Source organism: Nerophis lumbriciformis, linkage group LG30 (assembly GCF_033978685.3).
Source record: "Nerophis lumbriciformis linkage group LG30, RoL_Nlum_v2.1, whole genome shotgun sequence".
Taxonomy (NCBI): Eukaryota; Metazoa; Chordata; class Actinopteri; order Syngnathiformes; family Syngnathidae; genus Nerophis; species Nerophis lumbriciformis.
In genome coordinates, this window is record NC_084577.2 from 32,085,431 (window position 1) to 32,099,768 (window position 14,338).

At 39.8% G+C, this 14,338-nt stretch overlaps 1 protein-coding gene across 2 annotated transcripts in view; it reads left to right on the forward strand.

The window, feature by feature from the left end:
- Positions 1-3,306: 3,306 nt before the first annotated feature.
- The window catches only part of appbp2 (amyloid beta precursor protein (cytoplasmic tail) binding protein 2), a 121,434-nt gene continuing 110,402 nt past the window's right edge, over positions 3,307-14,338 (forward strand). For both annotated transcript variants that reach the window (XM_072911964.1, XM_072911965.1), the window contains exons 1-3: positions 3,307-3,664; positions 8,211-8,299; positions 12,248-12,399. In XM_072911964.1, the coding sequence (XP_072768065.1) occupies positions 3,512-3,664; positions 8,211-8,299; positions 12,248-12,399 (394 nt within the window). In that variant the 5' untranslated portion in view covers positions 3,307-3,511. The remainder of the gene's footprint in view (positions 3,665-8,210; positions 8,300-12,247; positions 12,400-14,338) is intronic.

Genomic DNA, 14,338 nt, shown 5'->3' on the forward strand with positions numbered 1-14,338 from the left:
AGGAAAATGGATGGAGACGTCTCAAGAAGCCATAGGCCCGGCCCTAACCAATCTGGCGCCCTAGGCAAGATTTTAGGTGGCGCCCCCCCACATCGGCAGTGAAGTGTATATACTCACAAGAAACCGAATAGCTTTGTCTTTGACCTTTTTTTTTTTACTTACAACTATACCTAATATATAAAGGGGTGGAAAAGTGACTATTACCTGCAGGGCAAACATTAGCTAACCAGAAGGCAATAACAATGTAAACAAAAAACACCTGCTTAAAAGATCTAATACAAATGTCCCTGAGGAATGTAAGGTGAGTACTGTAATTACCTAACGTTACATTATTATTTTCCATAACAATTTAGCCCCCTCCACAATATTAACCCGACGTTAAAACAGAACTAGCTATTTATTGATTAGCAATTGCCAAATCATGTAACATTAGCTTAATGCTAAAAAGCCAGGTTACTATCACATTCTGTAACAGACAAATCATTTCATGTAGGCTAACGTTACCTACCTGCTAACTCTGTCTTTTCTCGTTTCTACTCCTCTTCTTTTCTCTTTTTTCTTCCCTGGGCACCTGACAGTTTTGACCGTTTTGACATCTTGTGTTGATTTTTTGATGTGGTGACGTCCAAAAAGAGTCATGATACGGGAAGAGAGGGGGCGCACCGTGCGGGGGAGAGGGGGGGCGTAATGTTGTAACAAATAATATTTCTATTAAATAGGCTTTACTTTGCATTTTAATTAACGTGGGATTATTTTTTGTATTTAGAAATAATAATACCAACTTTTTTTTTTTTTTTCTTTCTCCAACATTTGTGGCACTGGCGTGGCGCCCCCTGATGGACGGCGCCCTTAGCATTTGCCTATACGGCCTATGCCACGGGCCGGCCCTGCTCCTGCACCTCCCCTTTATCTCTAAAATCCTTAAACAAATTGTTGCACAGCAGCTAAACGAAGATGACTGGAGGTGTGTGTTAATGATATGGAATGTTCTACCATCAATAGTTTGAGATGCCCCCTCAGTAGAAGCATTCAAGTTCCATTTTAAAACGTATTTATAGATTTTTAAATAGATTGTGTTTTAGACCTACTGCTTCTTGTTTCTGCCCACCTCTCCTGCATGGGGAGCTTACCAGGTGGCCACGGACAATCTCTGGAGAGGTGCCAGTCTGGGGGAGGCGCTAGCTGTTCTGAGGCTTGACCTAGAGTGGACTAGTCCTCTACAGCAGTGGTCCTCAACCTTTTTTCAGTGATGTACCCCATGTGAAAAATGTTTTAATTCAAGTACGGTACCCCCTAATCAGAGCAAAGCATTTTTGGTTGAAAAAAAGAGATAAAGAAATAAAATACAGCACTATGTCATCAGTTTCTGATTTATTAAATTGTATAACAGTGCAAAATATTGCTCGTTTGTAGTGGTCTTTCTTGAACTATTTGGAAAAAAAGATAGGTTTTTAAAATCTCACGTACCCCTTGGCATACCTTCAAGGACCCCCAGGGGTACGCGTACCCCCATTTGAGAACCACTGCTCTACAGCATGGAGGAAGACGTCCTCAGTAGGCTGGACTGATGGACTTCAGGTATTCACATACAAATATATATTGATATCCATTACAAGAAATGCTCTGCAAAGATAAATAATGTTGCAGAAAGAGAAAATATATATTGATTGTTATTATTGGTATTCTTATCATTAGGAATAATAATAATATCATTATTATTATTATTTTTAGTAGTACGATAATAAATAATAACACTATTATTATTAATAATAATAATAATACATAACAATTACGGTAATAAAGTCATTCGAATCTAAATGCACCACAACAGAAGAAGAAGAAATAAACGAACATAAATAAACAAACATACAGGGCCGGCCCGTGGCATAGGCCGTATAGGCAAATGCTAAGGGCGCCGTCCATCAGGGGGCGCCACGCCAGTGCCACAAATGTTGGAGAAAAAAAAAGAAAAAAGAAAAAGTTGGTACTATTATTTCTAAATACAAAAAATAATCCCACGTTAATTAAAATGCAAAGTAAAGCCTATTTAATAGAAATATTATTTGTTACAACATTACACCCCCCCCGCACGGTGCGCCCCCTCCCTTCCCGTATCATGACATGACTCTTTTTGGATGTCACCACATCAAAAAATCAACACAAGATGTCAAAACGGCCAAAACTGTCAGGTGCCCAGGGAAGAAAAAAGAGAAAAGAAGAGGAGGAGAAACGAGAAAAAGACAGAGGTAGCAGGTAGGTAACGTTAGCCTACATGAAATTATTTGTCTGTTACAGAATGTGATAGTACCCGGCTTTTTAGCATTAAGCTAATATTACATGATTCGGCAATTGCTAATCAATAAATAGCTAGTTCTGTTTTAACGTCGGGTTAATATTGTGGAGGGGGCTAAATTGTTATGGAAAATAATAATGTGACGTTAGGTAATTACAGTACTCCCACCTTACATTTTTCAGGGACATTTGTATTAGATCTTTTAAGCAGGTGTTTTTTGTTTACATTGTTATTGCCTTCTGGTTAGCTAATGTTTGCCCTGCAGGTAATAGTCACTTTTCCACCCCTTTATATATTAGGTATAGTTGTAAGTAAAAAAAAAAAAAGGTCAAAGACAAAGCTATTCGGTTTCTTGTGAGTATATACACTTCACTGCCGATGTGGGGGGGCGCCACCTAAAATCTTGCCTAGGGCGCCAGATTGGTTAGGGCCGGGCCTGCAAACATACATACATAAACAGTGATAAATGTTAGTAAAAAGGCATATGAGAAGATGAGAATGTTAGTAAGGATGAATATCAAATAAAAATCATTTAGAACGTTTAGCCGCGTGAACCGGAAGTGATGTAAACCAACACAAAAAAACAGAAGAAGAAATGTTATGTTGGTGACGTCATCGCGTGTTAGGTTTTATGAGGTGTTGTTTGTCTGAAACATGGAGGAAGAAGAGGAAAGGATATAAGTCCATTTATTATTATTATTATTATTTGTTGTAGTAGTAGTAGTAGTAGTAGTAGTAGTAATAATAATAATAATAATAATACATAATAATTACGGTAATAAAGTATCTAAACGCACCACAACAGAAGAAATAAACGAACACAAATAAACAAACATACATAAATAAACATTAGTAAAAAGGCATGTGAAAAGATGAGAATGTTAGAAAAGGAAGAATATCAAATAAAATCATTTAGAACGCTTTAGCCGCCAGCATCTGGAGCCACGCTAGATGGCGGTAACGTCACCGGAAGTGGTGTAAACCAACACAAAAAAAAACAGAAGAAAAAAAAAATGTTATGTTGGTGACGTCATCGCGTGTTAGGTTTTATGAGGTGTTGTCTGTCTGAAACATGGAGGAAGAAGAGGAAATGATATAAGTCCATTTATTATTATTATTATTATCATCCAAAATCCAAATCGTCCCCACAGCGAGTGATTAGTCGCTGAGAAGCATTGGCCGCCTCGCTGGTGTAGAAGTAGAAGAAGCTAGCATCAAATGCAGGAAAACAACATGGCTGCGGTGGAGTTAGAATGGATGCCAGAGTCTCTGTACAACACTTCTATCTCTGTGGTGGTCGACAACTACACTCGCTCCAGGAAGGACATCCGCTCACTGCCACAAAACATACAGTTTGATGTTTATTACAAGGTAAGACTCCTTTCACCTGATAACTCCCAGATTGCCTTTAATGACTCGCAATACGCAATATTATTGTGCATGTTCCACTCGTCGTAATCGACTTGGAATACAAAGAGTTGACATGTTGCTGACACAAACATTGACACAGACATTGTAGTAGACACAAACACTGACACTGACACTGGAGTACTTTTATTTACCACTCAAACCTCGCTCGCTCCTTGCTGGCCTTTATTTACCACGCATGCGCACATTGCACACATTCCATCAAGCCAGTTACATGATATATTTATTTAAGTTACAGTTACAGTTACATGATCTATTTATTAAGAGTAACTATTCGTTTGGACAACTATTCGATTCCATTCCGGATTTGAGGTTGCTAATACGATTAAAGATTGTATGGGGAATTATGTATAAATTAATTATGGATACAAACAAGCAAGTAAACAAATATTAGTGAAAAATGCATTTACATCTTATTTGAAAAAAGTGCAACTAACACTTTAGCTTGAATTAACAAGAGGAAACATTTACTGCTCACATTTTCAAAATTCAAGACCTTTTTCATGAGAGTACAGTAACCAACGTGTAGCATAATGTAGTCCCCGTGTAGAACATTTGTAGGGCCGGTGTAGTATAAAGTTATGCCCTTGTAGCATAAAGTAGTCCTTGTGTTGCATAAAGTAGTGCCCATGTAGCATAATGTAGGCCCCGTGTATTATAAAGTAGTACCCATGTAGCATAATGTAGGGCCAGTGTATCATAAAGTAGTACCCATGTAGCATAATATAGGCCCCGTGTATTATAAAGTAGTACCCATGTAGCATAATGTAGGGCCAGTGTATCATAAAGTAGTACCCATGTAGCATAATGTAGGCCCCGTGTATCATAAAGTAGTACCCATGTAGCATAATATAGGCCCCGTGTATCATAAAGTAGTACCCATGTAGCATAATGTAGGACCCGTGTATCATAAAGTAGGACCCGTGTATCATAAAGTAGTACCCATGTAGCATAATGTAGGCCCCGTGTATCATAAAGTAGTACCCATGTTGCATAATGTAGGCCCCGTGTATCATAAAGTAGTACCCATGTAGCATAATATAGGCCCCGTGTATTATAAAGTAGTACCCATGTAGCATAATGTAGGGCCAGTGTATCATAAAGTAGTGCCCATGTAGCATAATATAGGCCCCGTGTATTATAAAGTAGTACCCATGTAGCATAATGTAGGCCCCGTTTATCATAAAGTAGTACCCATGTAGCATAATGGAGGGCCAGTGTATCATAAAGTAGTACCCATGTAGCATAATGTAGGCCCCGTGTATCATAAAGTAGTACCCATGTAGCATAATATAGGCCCCGTGTATCATAAAGTAGTACCCATGTAGCATAATGTAGGCCCCGTGTATCATAAAGTAGTACCCATGTTGCATAATGTAGGCCCCGTTTATCATAAAGTAGTACCCATGTAGCATAATGTAGGGCCAGTGTATCATAAAGTAGTACCCATGTAGCATAATGTAGGCCCTGTGTATCATAAAGTAGTACCCATGTAGCATAATGTAGGCCCCGTGTATCATAAAGTAGTACCCAAGTAGCATAATGTAGGGCCAGTGTATCATAAAGTACCCATGTAGTATAATGTAGGACCCGTGTATCATAAAGTAGTACCCATGTAGCATAATGTAGGCCCCGTGTATCATAAAGTAGTACCCATGTAGCATAATGTAGGCCCCGTTTATCATAAAGTAGTACCCATGTAGCATAATGTAGGGCCAGTGTATCATAAAGTAGTACCCATGTAGCATAATGTAGGCCCCGTGTATCATAAAGTAGTACCCATGTAGCATAATGTAGGTCCCGTGTATCATAAAGTAGTACCCATGTAGCATAATGTAGGACCCGTGTATCATAAAGTAGTACCCATGTAGCATAATGTAGGCCCCGTGTATCATAAAGTAGTACCCATGTAGCATAATGTAGGCCCTGTGTATCATAAAGTAGTACCCATGTAGCATAATGTAGGTCCCGTGTATCATAAAGTAGTACCCATGTAGCATAAGGTAGTGACTGTGTAGCATAAGGTAGTGCCTGTGTATCATAAAGTAGTACCCATGTAGCATAATGTAGGCCCCGTGTATCATAAAGTAGTACCCATGTAGCATAATGTAGGGCCCGTGTATCATAAAGTAGTACCCATGTAGCATAATGTAGGACCCGTGTATCATAAAGTAGTACCCATGTAGCATAATGTAGGCCCGGTGTATCATAAAGTAGTACCCATGTAGCATAATGTAGGCCCCGTGTATCATAAAGTAGTACCCATGTAGCATAATGTAGGCCCCGTGTATCATAAAGTAGTACCCATGTAGCATAATGTAGGCCCCGTGTATCATAAAGTAGTACCCAAGTAGCATAATGTAGGACCGTGTATCATAAAGTAGTACCCATGTAGCATAATGTAGGACCCGTGTAGCATAATGTAGGCCCCGTGTATCATAAAGTAGTACCCATGTAGCATAATGTAGGGCCCGTGTATCATAAAGTAGTACCCAAGTAGCATAATGTAGGACCGTGTATCATAAAGTAGTACCCATGTAGCATAATGTAGGACCCGTGTATCATAAAGTAGTACCCAAGTAGCATAATGTAGGACCGTGTATCATAAAGTAGTACCCATGTAGCATAATGTAGGACCCGTGTAGCATAATGTAGGCCCCGTGTATCATAAAGTAGTACCCATGTAGCATAATGTAGGGCCCGTGTATCATAAAGTAGTACCCATGTTGCATAATGTAGGCCCCGTGTATCATAAAGTAGTACCCATGTAGCACAATGTAGGGCCAGTGTATCATAAAGTAGTACACATGTAGCATAATGTAGGCCCCGTGTATCATAAAGTAGTACCCATGTAGCATAATGTAGGACCCGTGTATCATAAAGTAGTACCCATGTAGCATAATGTAGGTCCCGTGTATCATAAAGTAGTACCCATGTAGCATAATGTAGGCCCCGTGTATCATAAAGTAGTACCCATGTAGCATAAGGTAGTGACTGTGTATCATAAAGTAGTACCCATGTAGCATAATGTAGGCCCCGTGTATCATAAAGTAGTACCCATGTAGCATAATGTAGGACCCGTGTATCATAAAGTAGTACCCATGTAGCATAATGTAGGACCCGTGTATCATAAAGTAGTACCCATGTAGCATAATGTAGGACCCGTGTATCATAAAGTAGTACCCATGTAGCATAATGTAGGCCCCGTGTATCATAAAGTAGTACCCATGTAGCATAATGTAGGCCCTGTGTATCATAAAGTAGTACCCATGTAGCATAATGTAGGACCCGTGTATCATAAAGTAGTACCCATGTAGCATAATGTAGGCCCCGTTTATCATAAAGTAGTACCCATGTAGCATAATGTAGGGCCAGTGTATCATAAAGTAGTACCCATGTAGCATAATGTAGGCCCCGTGTATCATAAAGTAGTACCCATGTAGCATAATGTAGGGCCAGTGTATCATAAAGTAGTACCCATGTAGCATAATGTAGGGCTCGTGTATCATAAAGTAGTACCCATGTAGCATAATGTAGGCCCCGTGTATCATAAAGTAGTACCCATGTAGCACAATGTAGGGCCAGTGTATCATAAAGTAGTTCCCATGTAGCATAATGTAGGCCCCGTGTATCATAAAGTAGTACCCATGTAGCATAATGTAGGGCCAGTGTATCATAAAGTAGTACCCATGTAGCATAATGTAGGCCCCGTGTATCATAAAGTAGTACCCATGTAGCATAAGGTAGTGACTGTGTAGCATAAGGTAGTGACTGTGTAGCATAAGGGGCGGCATAGCTCGGTTGGTAGAGCGGCCGTGCCAGCAACTTGAGGGTTCCAGGTTCGATTGCCGCTTCTGCCATCCTAGTCACTGCCGTTGTGTCCTTGGGCAAGACACTTTACCCACCTGCTCCCAGTGCCACCCACACTGGTTTAAATGTAACTTAGATATTGGCTTTCACTATGTAACGCGCTTTGAGTCAATAGAGAAAAGCGCTATATAAATATAATTCACTTCACTTCACCCATGCAACATGAGATAGCACCCGTGTAGCATAAGGTAGCACCTGTGTAAGGTATGTCCTTTGTGTTCTCTAATGTTCCCCTCTTGTTTTCATGTCTTTACCTCATTTTTGTGGATTTGTTGAACCTGCACTGCTACCACACCATTGTGGGATGCACACAGTCTGTCCTATCCTAATGTAACAGTAACCCACACCATTGTGGGATGCACACAGTCTGTCCTATCCTAATGTAACAGTAACCCACACCATTGTGGGATGCACACAGTCTGTCCTTTCCTAATGTAACAGTAACCCACACCATTGTGAGATGCACACAGTCTGTCCTATCCTAATGTAACAGTAACCCACACCATTGTGGGATGCACACAGTCTGTCCTATCCTAATGTAACAGTAACCCACACCATTGTGTGATGCACACAGTCTGTCCTATCCTAATGTAACAGTACATGTACCCTCATGTCGCAGCTTTACCAGCAAGGCAGGCTGTGTCAGCTGGGAGGAGAGTTTTGTGACCTGGAAGTGTTTGCCAAAGTTCTCCGGGCGTCAGACAAAAGGTATCAACACAGTTTTGCTTCATGTGTGCACATCTACTAATGACAGCAAGCACTGAAATATCAAAGAAAAGGAGGCAACATCACACAGCAAACAACGCGTACACAACTCCAAGCTGCAGGAATAATGAACAACAAATCAATGTTTGAAGTGAAAAGTTTGCAATCCAAATAATATCCCGTTTGTGTACGATAACATATGACAGCCATTCAATCTCTTTATTAACCAGAGTCTGGTGAAAAGAGCTGCTAACTGCTAATGCTAACAAATACAGCTTCACAAATCACTTGGCAACAGACACCGCCTCTTAAAGGCACACACACGCACTCTGCTCTCATATGAAACTCCTCTTAAAGGCACACACACGCACTCTGCTCTCATATGAAACTCCTCTTAAAGGCACACACACGCACTCTGCTCTCATATGAAACTCCTCTTAAAGGCACACACACGCACTCTGCTCTCATATGAAACTTCTCTTAAAGGCACACACACGCACTCTGCTCTCATATGAAACTTCTCTTAAAGGCACACACACGCACTCTGCTCTCATATGAAACTTCTCTTAAAGGCACACACACGCACTCTGCTCTCATATGAAACTTCTCTTAAAGGTACACACACGCACTCTGCTCTCATATGAAACTTCTCTTAAAGGCACACACACGCACTCTGCTCTCATATGAAACTCCTCTTAAAGGCACACACACGCACTCTGCTCTCATATGAAACTCCTCTTAAAGGCACACACACGCACTCTGCTCTCATATGAAACTCCTCTTAAAGGCACACACACACACTCTGCTCTCATATGAAACTCCTCTTAAAGGCACACACACGCACTCTGCTCTCATATGAAACTCCTCTTAAAGGCACACACACGCACTCTGCTCTCATATGAAACTCCTCTTAAAGGCACACACACGCACTCTGCTCTCATATGAAACTCCTCTTAAAGGCACACACACGCACTCTGCTCTCATATGAAACTCCTCTTAAAGGCACACACACACGCACTGCTCTCATATGAAACTCCTCTTAAAGGCACACACACACACTCTGCTCTCATATGAAACTCCTCTTAAAGGCACACACACGCACTCTGCTCTCATATGAAACTCCTCTTAAAGGCACACACACGCACTCTGCTCTCATATGAAACTCCTCTTAAAGGCACACACACGCACTCTGCTCTCATATGAAACTCCTCTTAAAGGCACACACACACGCACTGCTCTCATATGAAACTCCTCTTAAAGGCACACACACGCACTCTGCTCTCATATGAAACTTCTCTCAACTACGTATGACTTATAGGATGTTTTTTTAAGTAACTTTCCTTAGTAATGTATTACATTTATTAAAGAGTAATTCCAAGAGTAATTGAACTACTTGTTAGTGTAAGTAGCAAGTACCTATAATTAATTACTTTTTGAAAGTAATTGGTAGTAACAGTCATGGAGTGCTGACTTGCAACTTATCAGGTTTTCTTTCAAGTACTGATGTGTGTCACCATTTGGCCTACTGGGGTCAGCCCTATAAATGAGTATTGGAGACTAGAAGTACAGTTAGAGAGACTTCAATATGTGACAAGTCCAGACTAAAGAGGTGCAGTGTGAATTCAACATGGCTCAGGTCCAAGTAAGCATGGTGCCAAGATGTCCCAGGTTCTACACCAAAGACCGTGGGCTGAGCCAGGACAGCTGGTGCACTTTCACACATGCAGCTTTCTCAAAAAAGAGCTTTATTTGCAAAAAGGTATTCTTTCTTTCCATGTACACCCAAGCTGAAGGACAACTAGTTGAACTACATACACACAACTAGGCTCAGGTGTTACCTTAGAAGGACAACTAGTTGAACTACATACACACAACTAGGCTCAGGTGTTACCTTAGAAGGACAACTAGTTGAACTACATACACACAACTAGGCTCAGGTGTTACCTTAGAACAGGAGTGTCAAACTCAAATACAGAGTGGGCCAAAATGTAAAAGTGAACAAAGCCGCGGGCCAAGGTTGAACAAATGAACCTTTTAATAGGGACCCAAACAAGTTTTGCATTGAATATTGAACAAGCAAAGCTTATATAACTTTATAGTGACATGCAAAATCCAGTTTCAAATAATAATAATAATAATTAAAAAATATCAATGGCATATCAAATAAAATTTAAATAAAAATGTAATGCCTCTTTTCTATTTGCAGCCTTCTGAGGTAAATATCAACATTAACTTTTTCCACAGGCTAATAAATTAGAAAATAAAATAAGAATGAATAAACCAACCATTCAGGACGTTAAACTGCTCAGTTTGCAACACACTGATCTAATCTGATGTGCCCAAGCCAGATACCTGACATCTTTTCTTGGATGCTAGTTCATTAGTGTCGGGGCTCAGGCTTTGAGCTGAGGCAACCTTCATTATCTAACAAAGTTGTTCATCAGTCATTATACCTCGTAGTCCACCCGGACCACAGTCTTGGGGGCGTGCTTTAAAGGCACTGCGTTTATCGTTACGTCTGCTTTTCATCCATTCCAACAACATTCCGGCCCGATCACAAAACATGTGCGACTTCAGCACGCAGACACACGTAAATGCAATGCATACTTGGCCAACAGCGATACAGGTTACACTGACGGGGCCCGTATAAATAACATTAACACTGTTAGAAATATGCGCCACACTGTGAATCCACACCAAACAAGAATGACAAACACATTTCGGGAGAACATCCGCACAGTAACACAACATAAACACAACAAAACAAATACCCAGGGGGGGCGGGGTTTGGTGGTAGCGGGGGTGTATATTGCAGCCCGGAAGAGTTAGGGCTGCATGGAATTCTGGGTATTTGTTTTTTTCTAACAGTGTTAAAGCTATTTATACGGGTACCGTCAGTGTAACCTGTATCGCTGTTGGCCAAGTGTGAATGGCATTCACGTGTGTGTGCGTGCTAAAGCCGCACCTTTATGTGACTGGGCCAGCATTAGCTGGACTGGGTGAAAAGCGGACGTGACGATTTTTGGGAGAGGCACTGAAATTTGAGAGTCTACCGGGAGGGTTGGCAAGTATGAGAATTAGCGGTGAATGCGGTGTTACCGCGGCACCGCCGCTGATTATAATCGGCGGGCCAGCTCTAGTGTTCATTTGATATCGCCTAAAGGGCCAAGTGAAATTACACGGCGGGCCAAATTTGGCCCGCGGGCCAGAGTTTGACACCAATGCCTTAGAAGGACAACTAGTTGAACTACATACACACAACTAGGCTCAGGTGTTACCTTAGAAGGGTCTAAAAGTATTTCACAGCCCACATCTGGCCAATCAGTTTCACCTGTGCACCTACATGCTCTTGTTACAGGTGTTTCACCTGTGCACTTACATGTTCTTGTTACAGGTGTTTCACCTGTGCACCTACATGCTCTTGTTCCAGGTGTTTCAACTGTGCACTTACATGTTCTTGTTACAGGTGCTGTTACTTACACACAGTGTCAATAATTCCATAAATGAACTTGCAATATTTTAAAACATATTTTCATGGCAATTCAAAACATAAATAATCCATTAAACGTACATGCAGTAAAAGAGAAATATAAATAACACAACAATGGCTACCACAACCACAATGACCAATATCAAAGTGCAGTAGCATAGTAGGCCCAAGTATTCATCAAACACCACCACAATGACCAACACCAAAGTGCAGTAGCATAGTAAACTTTACTGGCCATCTTTCAACAAATAAATAATGACTTCAACTTAATATATGCAGGACTAGAGAAGTATCATTAAGAGAAAGATGGCTACCACACATATCTGTTTGAACCTCTGCTAGTAAAGAATGGAAGTTATTGCTAACCAGTAGAAGTCGATCCCTTTTGTCCTTTGCCACAACATAATGCTAGTGTCCATAATGGCATCAGTGTATAATGAAGAGGTGTGGTTCCTCCACAGACATCTTCTGCACCACTGCTTCCAGGCCTTGATGGACCATGGCGTGAAGGTGGCCTCCGTGCTGGCCAACTCCTTCAGCCGCCGCTGCTCATACATCGCAGAGTCTCACGTCCACGTCAAAGAGAAGGCCATCCAGTTTGGCTTTGTGTTGGGTAAATATGGCCAGTCTCACTCCTTCACTCTTCTCACTTCTCACTGACTTATGCCACACTTCATGCATGAGTGCACTAACCAGTCCAGTTAGGACATCACCACCATTTAAGTAGAAATAATCCATCACCAAAACTTTAAATGTATCCACCATTACTTTTGAACACTCCCTTTTCTTTTTTTATGCATTCTAACTCCTAAATAAATGTTAGCAAAAGTCAGCTATCAATAGAGCCAATAGGAGTCACTCTAGTCCGCCTATAAAGCACTCTAAAAAACATCCATCAAGGTTTTATATACACGCTGGAAGTATATATGTCATGTAGTAACATTCATAATAACATGTAATATATACATGATGTAAGTATATATGTCATGTAGTAACATTCATAATAACATGTAATATATACATGATGTAAGTATATATGTCATGTAGTAACATTCATAATAACATGTCATATATACATGATGTAAGTATATATGTCTTGTAGTAACATTCATAATAACATGTAATATATACATGATGTAAGTATATATGTCATGTAGTAACATTCATAATAACATGTAATATATACATGATGTAAGTATATATGTCATGTAGTAACATTCATAATAACATGTCATATATACATGATGTAAGTATATATGTCATGTAGTAACATTCATAATAACATGTCATATATACATGATGTAAGTATATATGTCATGTAGTAACATTCATAATAACATGTCATATATACATGATGTAAGTATATATGTCATGTAGTAACATTCATAATAACATGTCATATATACATGATGTAAGTATATATGTCATGTAGTAACATTCATAATAACATGTAATATATACATGATGTAAGTATATATGTCATGTAGTAACATTCATAATAACATGTCATATATACATGATGTAAGTATATATGTCATGTAGTAACATTCATAATAACATGTAATATATACATGATGTAAGTATATATGTCATGTAGTAACATTCATAATAACATGTAATATATACATGATGTAAGTATATATGTCATGTAGTAACATTCATAATAACATGTAATATATACATGATGTAAGTATATATGTAGTATCTAGTAACATTCATAACAACATGTAATATTTACATATTTTCATCATTTTAAGTATTAATTTCACATCACAACGTTCACTTTCCCTTCAACAACAACAAGACTACTAATCATGTCACACTTGATGAGAGACAACAAAGACTACTTTGGGACAAATGATGATCCAGAAACTTCTATTTTTGAGCCTGAATATAAGGAGGATGATCTACAAGTTTTAGAAGCTAAACAGATGCAGTATTGTTGGCGCTTTTTGGGTGTATTTTAGAGGACTTTATGGGTACAAAAAGTACTCCAGTTAGCTACCTCTTACTTGCCGTACTTTACTAGTTAGAATGTGATCCTCAAATCTAAACTCCAAACATCCCAGAACAAGCTAGTCAGATTACTTCTAGACCTCCACCCCAGATCACACCTCACTCCTACCCACTTCTCCAAAGTGGGCTGGCTCAGGGTGGAGGACAGAGTAAAACAACTTGCACTGAGCCTGGTCTATAAAATCCGCTACACCTCCCTGATACCCAAGTACATGTCAAACTACTTCCTTAATGTAAATGAATCACAACACCAGGGGGAGCTCCACTAACCACGTTAAACCCAGATTCCATCTAACAAAGGTCTTAACTCATTCTCTTTCTATGCCACATCAATGTGGAATGCACTCCCAACAGGTATAAAAGAAAGGGCATCTCTATCCTCCTTCAAAACCACAATAAAAGTTCACCTCCAGGCAACTTCAACCCTAAACTAACACCCTCCCCGGATTGTTGTTAATAATCAAATGTAAACAATCAAATGCAGATACTTTTCTTATGCCTTCTGATCTCTCTCTCTCTCTCTCTCTCTCTCTCTC